This window comes from Motacilla alba, chromosome Z (assembly GCF_015832195.1).
Source record: "Motacilla alba alba isolate MOTALB_02 chromosome Z, Motacilla_alba_V1.0_pri, whole genome shotgun sequence".
NCBI classification, from domain to species: domain Eukaryota; kingdom Metazoa; phylum Chordata; class Aves; order Passeriformes; family Motacillidae; genus Motacilla; species Motacilla alba.
The window spans coordinates 10,339,088-10,350,744 of record NC_052046.1 but is presented as its reverse complement, the minus strand read 5'-3'; the positions used below and the strand labels follow the sequence as shown (position 1 = coordinate 10,350,744).

Here is an 11,657-nt window from a genome sequence, read left to right as displayed (position 1 = left end):
ATAAATATCTGTACGCCCCAACCATCGTTGTGCAGTTGGAGGGAAAACTTCCCCCACTGTACCCAGCGCTGTTTTGCTCATACTTTACCACATTAATTAATAAATTGATTGCTGCTTGAATATTGGCCTAGTCAAGCTTCTTATTTATAACAGATGGGCCAGGCATGCTGTCAGAGCATGAAGTGGCTTCATGTGTCTTCTGTGTTACCTGTTGAGCCTTTCAGTTTATGATTAATGTAATGTTATGAATGTATAATTAATATAATGAATTTAATGCTCTTACTAACATTAAAATATGGTCATGATTCACACAAAGCTAACACAACTTGCTCCTATTTGCTGATCACTGTTTGCAGCAATGGGTCATGTGTTGTGAGCAATGACAATTCTTCAGACACCTAGTACTAGCTGAATCCTTTTCTCATTCTTACTAACTCTAGACTTATGCTTTTGCTACCACATGAGTACAAACTTTTTGTAAAAAGTGCAAGCAAACTATAAAAAATAGGAACCGGACTATAATCCCAGTCCTGGCTTCCAGATAAAATTGATACAGGCTGAGCGAGGTAGTGGTTGATCAACCTTCATCATTTCAATAACAAACACCTATTAATAAAGTGTTGAAAAACAGAAGTCTTTGGCTGTTTTGTTTTTTTTTTTTTTTTAATTGCAAAGATCTCTGTTTAGTAATATGGGCCAGAAAGGCAAACAATATGTTTCTAGAGGGAATAATCCTCCAAAATCAGCATGAGCAGCTGCAAGTTCTAAGCAGTGTTTCTGAAAAAGTACTTAAAGGAGGTGGACAAAGAGGTTTTCAGAGGGGATCCATGAGGTCCTTAGAGCCCTCACCATGAAATAAACTGGCTTTTGCTGTAAGAAGTGACTTTCACTTCTTCACTTGATCAGCAGGAAAACAGGAAGGAAATACCAGAAATAGGAAGTGTACTCATATAAATAATCCTTGGTAACTTGCAGTTTCATAATGTCATGTGGATCACAAAATGAAAAGAAAAATAGAAAAGGATGCAATTCGTACTATATCTCTGACCTTTAAAAGATAAAAATACAGTTGTTTGTACAAACAGGGGTCAAAGCACAGTAGATGATACACAGGCAATATAGTAATTATCAACACTGCAGCAACACCTGGTTTGTCAAGCCATGTAATTCTGGAAGATGAACAGATATACTGCAACACTTAATGTTTAACTCCAACAACAGGATAATCTCAAAATAAGGCCTATTAAGTTGTAAAAAAATATAGTTACTCTTTTCAACTAATTTACGCTAATTTTTCATGGTAGAGGCATAATGAGAGTTCAGGTGTTTGTAATCCATACATGCTTTGCTTTTTTACAGGTCAATGCTTGGTACACAAAGATTGTTCAGGTTTTAATCGAATCATCAAGGAATTGTTTATTCAAATCAACAATTCTTTATGTATTTCTAATAAATTCTTTCAGTCTTGACATAAATCAAATAGTCTAAAAGAAACATTTTCAGCTGGCTCTTAATGAGTTAATTTCTCCCACCTGCAGTATTTCCTCCAAAGCAAGCACCAAGTTTATTTTTACAGCTGAATTTCTAAATAGCCGGTCAGTAAGTGGAAGGGAAGGTTTGCTGCAACTGGGATTTCATGTTCTGCTTTTCAGGAATGATACATTTATTTGAGAAATATTCTGGTCATTGAGTGTAATGGCAGTTTGAGCTTTTGGTGAATTACCTTCACTATATTTTATTGTATTTCAAAAAGAAGAAATCAGCTACTAATAAAAATTGCTGTCTTTGGAACAGTGGGAAAGGAGCCATAATTTTTCCAAGGTAAATCTCTGCTGTTACCTTCTGAGTGAGTCATCTGTCTCCCCAAGGGGTACAGTTCACTTTCTGAGCTCTTAAAATAGGCTTTTGTAATGGGTTTGTTCCTTCATCAGACACTTTCCTTCTGTAGCTGCCTTAAAAGGGCTTAAATTCTTCTAGTTACTGCCTGATTGCCTCATTTCATATCCCACATGTCTTCGGCAGGGAAGAATGTTGAAGCGTTAGTTTTTTCTTCAGTAACAGATTTTAGCATGCAGATTTGAATGGAAATGCTGAAAAATACACACTAGTGCTTCTGATCCCATAGCAATTACTAACTGCAAAGGATGACTCCTCTGGTTAGAAATAGTAGAGCTAGCAAGAAAAGCATTTTTGGGCAAACCTTAAGTGGGACAGCTTTTAAAGCTTTGTTGTTTGTGCTTACTAGTTTAAAAGGTGAAAGAAGATATCTGCCATGAAAGGGGAGGTTAGCTTATAATATTGGCAGTAGTTTTATTAATGTGTATTAAATGAAAGATTGAGGCATGCTATCGCACAGTGGTTTTGTTTGTGGAACTGGAACTGGTTCGTTTCTCATGTGTATAGTGTAATTTGAGTTTGCATCAATACTTGCATAACTTTCTATTATGCTTGGGAAGTGGGAAATTTTTTATATTGCAATTTAGTAACCTAAACAGTAATAACTTCCATCAATAGTTTAATAGGTCTGTTGTTATGGTCACTGTACAATGTCTAAACTCGATGTTAAAAGTAACAATAAGTAACTTCTTTTCTTTAATAATTGAAAAATGTGGGGTCTTTATTGCTAAAAAAAATGTAATTTCACTGTACAATAAGAAGGTTGATAAGCTGGTGAATGTCTTGTCTTTCTAGCTATATGAAATATTTTCCAGGTGAGAAGATAGCACTGGTCTCCATATGCTGATTGTAAATCTCTTTCTATCTAGAGCATTTACAAAGAGACCACTAAGTATTAAATTACCTTTTCAGGAAATAAAAGCAGCTTTTGTTAGCATGGTCTGAGCTGTGTTGGAAAGCTTTCACCTTCTGCTGCGTCGCCCTGCCCTCTGGTGGGCACGCAAAGGCTGAGAGCCTGCTTTTACATAAACTGGAAGGGTGCCTCCAAGAAATCTTACCTAATCTTACTTAGCAAATCTTGAGATTTAAAAACATTTCGTTTCCCCCATTGTATCTCAGTCGCAGTTTTGCAGTCCTGCAAAGCAGAGACATTATCACATGCATCTTGGGATATAAAATAGCAGGATTGATGACACTTGCTTGTAGTAGTATTGCTTTCTTCTTCTTACCATATTTTGGAGATCTCTTCTCATACAGTTGAAATGAAGGTTGAAAATGTGTTTTCTGAATGCCAGCTTGCTTGCCATTTTTGTCTTGATATTTTTAGACACTTTAAACTTTACACAGATACTGTATCTCTTGTATATAATTCCACAAAGATTTGTGTTCCAGTGTATGTTTTCATTCTGGAACTTCTTGGCTGTTCTTCTGTAAACTTATTAGGATTGGGGATAGAGAAGTTGGTTTTTTTTTTTCCTATTTAAAAAAATACCTTTTTTCCATGTTTCACTAATGCTTTTCTGTCTTTCTCCCTGTGCCACAACTTGCATTTTATCACTCCATGTATTATCCTTCTAGTTAAAGAAATCAGTAAAGGTCAAAATGCCCTTAAGGAGCTAATCTGAATTTATTACTGTTTTCATTTTGAAGCAATCTGATACATGTCTTAAGGAGATAGAATCTTGTTTTATAACCCACTGAGGTTTTTTAAGTATAGACCATGAATCTGATCCTGCAAGCTAGTAGTAGCATAAATAGATGTTATGTAATGGTTCACAAAGTCACCAGGAAGCATCAGGCTCTTATTAGGAAACTGCTGAGGGAAAGAGTTGGATAATACTGGTGGTCTGGGACTTTTTTTCCCAAGAAGAAAGGAAACCTTGGGTTTTAATTTTTTTGGTCACATTTTAAAAGTATGACTTCTCATAAAGTATGTTATAGTATTTTTAAAGTTATATATGCACTCAAAATGCAAAATTCACACAGGAAAGTAATCTGAAACTTCTTCTGAAATTGCAGCTGAATTGGGCTGCCAAATGGGAGCTTATGCTCAGAAATATGCAGGGCTGAAATCACAACATAAAGGGTGTAATATTTGAATTTTAACTACTAGAAACTACTTGGATGAAGAAAAGTTATGAAACCTAAGTCAAAAATCTTGGTTATGAGTAAGAAAGCCTTGGGGGTTTTGTTGGGTTTTTTTTCTCTTTGTTTTTTATGGAGACAAAGTTGAAAAGAGGTTAAATATTCCAAGTTCATTTGGAACATAATAATATGATACATATCAATACAAGTATATATTAATAATGTTGATGTACATCTGTGGAGAGAGTCCACAGAAGCATCACTGAGTTGATCAGAGGACTTGGAGCACCACTGCTATGAGGAAAGGGTGAGTGAATTGGGTTTGTTCAGCATGGAGAAGGGAAGGCTTTGGGGTGACCTTGATGGGGCCTTCCAGAAGGGAGGCTACAGGAACAATGGAGAGAGGCTGTTTACAAGAGCCTGGAGTGACAGGACAAGGGGGAATGCCTTCAAACTGAAACAGAGTAGATTAGCTTAGATATTGGGAACATCTTCTTTACTGTGAGGGCGATGGTGCACTGGCAAAGGTTGCCCGGAGAAGGTGTGGGTGCCTCATCCGTGACAAAGTTCAGGGCAGGTTGGATGGGGCTCTGAGCAACCTGAGGACTAGTGGAAAGTGTTCCTGTCTATGATAGGGGAGTTGGAATCAGATGATCTTTAAAGCTCTTTCCAACCCCAGTCAGTCTGATTCTGTCATTCTATGAAGTTCATCTCATAAATGAATAGCAATGACAGGCCTACCTACTTTGCAAAAAATAGCTTTAGTGATGCAGTGATAAAAGATATGTGAATGTCTGTGTGTATGTATAGATGCTTATATTTTTAATGAAATGTGTATTGAATATTGTCTATTAATCAGGATATTGGAAAACTGAAAAAACTTGAAAGACAGTGGAACAAAAAAAACTTGTGTTGTCTTCTTGTCCAAGCAGCATGATCCAGTGGTCTAATTATGAACACTTTTTAATAGAAGTAATGATAGATATAAACACCTATATAAATCATAAATCTATTTATAATTTGTATCTCCTGAGTCAATTGAGATTTTCATGACAGAGGTCATATTGTCTAAGTTCTTCTATGGAAGGTTTCTGTAGAGTCTTCTCCTTGAGTACTGTCCCATGGAACTCCAGATTAAGGCTTTTCTTTCCTAATCTATAGCAATTAAATATTCACCCATTAGCCACTTTCTTCCCAGAAAAGCACTTTGGGTAGAACCAAGGAGATTACTGTTTTGCTTGATTAGGATAAGAATGATCAGGAGGTACAGTAATATTCTGTTCCTATGCAAAATTAATAATAATGAGCAACAAATTATGTTCAGTGAATTGGGAAGGATGTTTGGCATCGGGAATGGCTGTACTTCATATGCAGCTGAAGTAACGTTAGCTATTAGATGAGAAAGTACTCTCCTCATTTTATGAACAATAATATCTTTGCAGTCCTACTGCCTATGACCATATAGGAATGACTGTGGGATGAGGGAATCCCTGCTTTTGGTAGGACTGCAGGAGGGCATCCCAAACAGGTGTGTTTTGAGGAGGCTCAGCTTACAGTAAGCAAAATTATATCCAAAATTATACTTTACACTGAATCCAGTGTTTATTAACCGTTTTATAAGCCTTGATTAGTTTATGAATAATCCACACTGTAACACAGGCAAAATACATTGATAGGATGAAAGTATTTTAGCATTCAAGTTTTGCTTTGTTCAGAGTTTTGGAGGACATTTGATGCTCAGAGGGAAGGATTTGCCGGAAGGAGCGGCAGAGCCATGGGGAACAGACGCCCATTCAGTGCCTTTGATCGGGAGGTCGCTGCACTGGCCGCAATGTGCTGCCCAGCGCGTTTCTGGAGTGATCTGACGGACTGCTGGCTTCTGAAAAAGCCCACGGGAATGGGCGCTGTGTAGGTGAAGCTCTTACCAGCGCTGCAGGTGCAGTAAGCACGCAGGAGCCACGGCAGGACCCTACACACCGTATATCCATGTGCACGTCTGCGTGCGCGAATGGGTTCCATGAGCGCCGCGAGCGCGGCTCCTCATGGCCAAGCTGCGGGACTACAGCTCCCAGCGGCTCCCGCGCACATCCCGCGCCTGCGCACACGGTTCCCGGGGCGGAGGCGGCTCCCTGTTCCTTGAGCGGGAACCCGGCTGCGGCTGGACTACATCTCCCAGCGGCCCCGCGCACATCCCGCGCGTGCGCAAGCAGAGCGGGCCGGGCCGCACTCCGCCGTTGTCGCCGTCGGTGGGTGGGTGGGGGAAGGGAGCGAGCGGGAGGAGGAGGAGGAGGGAGGGGGGGGAGAGTTGAGAGTTCACCCGCCGCCGTCGCTGCCAGGCCGGACTCATGATTCCCATATGCCCGGTAGTTTCGTTCACCTATGGTGAGTAGCGGTGCTCGGCGTGTCCGTGCTTGGGGAGAGGGCGGCGGGCGGGGGTCGGTCCTGAGGCGCCGAGTCTGACCCGGCGCTCCCGCGCTCTCTCTCTCCCTTGTCCCTCTGTGTGTCCCGTTCTTTCCCCACCGCCTTCTCTCGCCGGGCCTCCTGTCATGGCCCCCGCCGCCGCCGCCCCTCGGTCGCCGCCGCCGCAGTGCCCAGCCGGCTGGGGGAAGATGCCAAAATGGCCACCGGCAACTACTTTGGATTCACCCACAGCGGGGCTGCTGCCCAGTACAGGTGAGCACCGCCGCGACCCCCCGGGACCCCCCCAGGGCCCCTCTCCCCTGCCGGGACCCCGGGCAACTCCCGCCCCTTGCCCCGTGCCGTGGGTTGTGCTCGGACCCTCCCGCCGCGCCCGCGGGTGTGTGTTCTTATCTCCCTGTGTGCCTGGGGGTGGGAGGTGGGGCTGGGCACCGCCGAGAAGGAGGAGGAGGATGATCAGCGGCAGCATCGGGTCCCCAGGCCCATAGATTAAAATGGCCACTTGCAGTCAGGCAGCAGCACCGCGAGTCACTGTGTGCCGCCCCCAGGCCCGTCTCCTGCCTCAGCTTCGGGGAGCACAGGCCTCGCTCCCCAAGGCTTTGCTGTCACTGTGGGAGCCCAGAATCCCTTCTAACATGGCTTGAAAACCAACATAAGGGAGGCTAGATGGATCGGGGAGAGATGGAGCACCGAAAAATAGCAGGGGACTTAATCCAGTTGAAGTAATGTGTCTAAGAAAGTAGAGGAGGTACTTTCATGCACAGGTATCCTTTTAAAAAAAATGTTGTATTCTGATTTCTAAGACCAGGAACAGTATTGTAGTGGAACTTGAGGACCCATGATAGACAGTATACATACCTGTGTCTTATATGTCTGGATAAATCTATCAATACAGATCTCATACAGACGCACTGCCACAAGTCCTTGTATCTTTGTAGTTTTTGTTCATCTAAATTGTGGCCAAAGTGTTAAAAAGTAATCAGTAGCATCTATCTTGTCATAATTTCTGACATCATAATGCTTAATTTGCTAAATACAGTCAGGAACATCTTTGCAATTTTGGCTTGTATTGGAGTGACACCTTAAAGTCTACATTTGAATCTTATGTTGTTCATTCCTCAAATCTTCTTGAGAAAGGTAATAAGGACCTTCCTCAATGCCTAAGTTGTAGTGAATAAGAAAAAACCCGAAAGAATAAAGCAAATATATCAGAGATTATTAACAAGTGAATGCAGAGCTGTGCTAGTAGCTAATAAAAATGCATACCTAATGTAGTTTTGGGAATGTACACTTTTGTGGAGATGTTGGAATAACTCTGCTTTTTCCATTGATTTTTTTCCTGAAAATGAATGTGAAGTACACTGAACTTAATTTACTCTGGTGTTTAATAGAGGACAGACTTTAGCTAATCTTCTAGTTCCTTTGGGTGCTCACAGTGCATGTATGTGTTTACATTTTACAGGGTGATCATAGTGAATATTTAGGACATATATATAGAATTTCCTTTTAAGTATAAAGGTTAAGTGAATAATAAACCAAGATCTGTATATCTGCAGTTTTGAAGTGCAGATGAATTTTTAAAATCATCTTTTAGTGCAGGGCTTAGGTGATCTTTAGCCTAAAGATCCTGAACAATTCCTTTGAAGTTATATAATTGGAATAACATTTGAGTTTAATAGCTGATCCTAAGTGTGTTTTTGAGAAAATGGAAAACAGATCAAAAGAACCTTTTTCCTTTGCTATCATAAGTTTAAGATACTGTTTAATTTGCTATGGGTTAAAGACTCTACATCCTATAAATGATTTATGTGTTTACCACATCTGGAAGTGAAGACACACAGCAATCAGTGTTTAAGTAGTCATTTCATAAGAAGGAATTTAATATTTTGAGCTGAAAACACAATAGTCGCTTAAAATGTCTGAGGGAGCTTACTTTTACGAAGCGGACTTGTTAGATCCTTACTGTTGTGTTTACAGAGTGCTACAAATCATGTATTCCACTCCAGTATATTTGAGAAAGAGATGGTGGTGGCAGGGGAAGGTGGTAAGATTTGATTTTACAACAAGTCTTTAAGTTGTTTTTTTCCCAGTATTTGAAAAGACAATTCACAGAGTAAAAAAATCGTGGAAACCAGGGCAATAAATAAACAAACAAATGTTTTTCTACCTACTGAATGCATAGGTGAGCCTCATAAATCTAGAAAAATAAAACGTGTTTCTGGATGCTGAACTAACCTATGGATTCTTTAAAAATTGCTCAAAGTATCAAGTTGTTTTATGAGAAAAAAATCACACCTGCAGTTGAAGTCTTTAGTTCTTTGTACATACACCATTTGGAAGTTCTGACACTGTAGTTTTTATAGCAACTAACAGAAATTTTCATAATAAACACAATATTGGTCACATTTTTAAAGGTTCTCTCTTGCCAAAATGGCTGTGAAAAATTCTGATATGTTGGTAGAATATTGGTCTGCAATTTTAGATGACTCAATGCTCCCTAATGGTAATAATTAGAATTTTATTGATTTCAGCACTTAGTTCAAAAATTAGTGCAATTCTTTTTAGCATACACACCTTCCTTGTAATATCTTAAAGTATGAATATCTCAAAATATATCAAATCTTTATCTGGAAACATGCAGAGAAAATAAAAGGCCTAAACTTTGCATCAGAAAGTAGAGAGTCTAAGTAGATTCTGTTCAGTTTCAAGGAGTAGAAGAGACTCCCAGCTGGACCTACAGTCATTGTCCAGTCACTTGCCTGCCCACTGAGGGCTGGCCAAGTTCCAGCACGTTGCTAAGGGCACTGTCCAGATGCTTTTGAGCACTGACAGACTGGGGCATCGACCACTTCTCTAGGAAGCTGTTCCAGTGCTTGACCACCCTGTCTTTATAGACATGCCTCCTAATGGCCAGGAAAGCTTTCCTGGTGCAGCTGTGAGCTGCTGCCTCATGTCCTGTCCCTGGATTACAGGGAGGAGAGCTCAGCACCTCCTCGTGCCCTTCCCCTCTTCAGGAAGCTGCAGAGAGCCCTGGGGTCACCCTTCAGCCTCCCTTTCCCCAAACCGGACAAGCCCAAACTCCTCAGCTGCTCCTGACAGGAAGTTCCTTCCAGCCTTCCCACCAGCTTTGTTTTCCTCCTCGGGACACCTTCAAGGACCTTCTCATCCTTCTCCACCTGCAGGGCCCAGCAGGCCCCAGGTGGGGCCGCCCCGAGGCTGAGCCCAGCGGGACCATGCCCTCCCTGGGCCGGCTGTGCTGTGCCGTGCTCGGTGCTCCGCGATGGGGTTTGTCCTCGGCACTGCCCGGGCGCTGCTGACCCACCCTGAGCCCAGCACCCGCCAGCCCCACCTCCCTCTGCAGCTCCTCTTCCGCTTCATTCCTGTGCTTGGCATCACCCCATCCCAGGTGCAGAATCCAGCATTTGAACTTCTTAAATTTCTTTCCATTAATGACTGCCCAATGCTCCAATCTATCTAGATCCCTCACCAAGGCCTCTTGTCCCCAAAGAGCATCCACAGCACCTCCCAGTTTGAATCATTAGCCAAGTTGCTAATGGTGCACCCAACTCTTGGTTGCCAGATTGCTGCCAGCCAGCCAGAGCACTGTGAACCTGCTCATCCCACAGCTGGTCAACTTGTTGGAAAAGGGGGCTGTGAGGGACAGTGTTAGCAGCTTCAGTCAAACTGGAACTGCATCCACTGCCTTCCCTTCATCCAGGAGGCAGGTGACCTTTTGGTAGAAGGATAGGTTGGTTAAACAGGACTTTCCTTTGTGAAACTGTGTTGACTGTAGGAGATGATTGCATTGTTCTTTAACAATTCTTTCACCTTCCAGTAGCACTTAGTATCTCCATAGTTTTTCCAGGAGCTGAGGTTACACTACTAAGTCTCCAGTTCCATTTTTTGTCTCACGCCTTTGTAAATGGGAATTACTCTGGCGAGCTTCCAGTCAGCAGTGACCTGCCCAGACTCCTAAGGCCTTCAGTAGATGATTGAGAGGTCTTGCTGTAACAGTTGCAGGCCCATTCAGTGTGGGGTGAATCCCATCAGGGCCCACGGAGATGTGGGAACATTCAGTTTATAAGCTGGTCCCTCAGAATTTGAGTGTTCACCGTTGTATATCTCCCACTCAGAAGACTCAAAGGAAAAAATCTGCTCTTATAAGTGATTGCTGAAAGGTGCATTTAAGAAAAGTTTCTGTATTTAGTTCTAGACTTGTTGCAGACTGGTATAAACTCTTTCTGAATCTCAGTTTCTCACAGTGACAGTATTCTAATTTGTGTTATTGGTAGTGAATCATAGGATCACAAAATATCCTGAATTAGAAAGGACTCACAGGGAACATCAAAGTCCAACTACTGGCCCTACACAGGACATCCCCAAGAATCACACCTTGTGCCTGAGAATATTGTCTAAACATTTCTGTAACTCTGTCAGTCCTGGTACTGTGACCTTCTTGCGGAGCCTGTTCCAGTGCCCAGCCACCTTCTGGGTGGAAAAACCTTTTGCTGATACCCAGCCTAAACCTCCCCTGACACAGCTTCAGGCCATTCCCTTGGCTCCTGTCATTGGCCACCACAGAGCAGAGATCAGTGCCTGCCCCTTTGCTTCCACTTGTGAGGGTGTTGAAGGCCACAGTGACATCTCCCTCAGTCTCCTCCTGGCTGAACAGACCGAATGACCTCAGCCACTCCTCGCATGGCTTCCCCTCCAGGCTCTTCACCATCCTTATGGCCCTCTTGTGAACACTGTCTTATAGGTTAATACCTTTTTTATATTGTGGCACCCAAAACTGCCCCCAGCACCCGAGGTGAGGTTGCCCCAGCCCAGAGCAGAGCGGGACAATCCCCTCCCTTGTCTGGCTGTTGATGCTGTGCCTGATGTCCCCAGGACAGGGTTGGCCCTCCTGGCTGCCAGGGCACTGCTGGCTCGTGTTCAGCTTGCCATCAGCCTGGAGCCCCAGGTCCCTTTCTGTGACACAGCTTTCCAGCATCTCCTTCCCCAGTCTATACACACATCCAGGGGTGCCCTGTCCCAGGTGCAGAATTTAAACTAAGAAGACAGTGTAACATAGAAATCACTGTGTCTTCCTGGAATTCCAGCTTATCCGTGGCCATGGTGGATCATTTAAATACTCTGTCATCCTTCACGTGAAGAAAAAATTAAAATTTGTCCAAGTCTTAACATTAAATACAGATATTTGAAGCACTTATAAAGGCCAGGCTGATAGATGCTTAGGTGGTAGACCTTGGATTTGG

General features: G+C 42.7%; 1 protein-coding gene across 3 annotated transcripts in view; it reads left to right on the top strand.

The window, feature by feature from the left end:
• Window positions 1–6,204: 6,204 nt before the first annotated feature.
• Window positions 6,205–11,657, top strand: part of ZFR (zinc finger RNA binding protein) — a 47,022-nt gene continuing 41,569 nt past the window's right edge. For all 3 annotated transcript variants that reach the window (XR_005255236.1, XM_038124170.1, XM_038124169.1), the window contains exons 1-2: window positions 6,205–6,363; window positions 6,570–6,654. Coding sequence is in view for 2 of the 3 variants with exons in the window: in XM_038124170.1 (XP_037980098.1) it covers window positions 6,327–6,363; window positions 6,570–6,654 (122 nt within the window). In the remaining variant the exon portion in view is untranslated. The remainder of the gene's footprint in view (window positions 6,364–6,569; window positions 6,655–11,657) is intronic.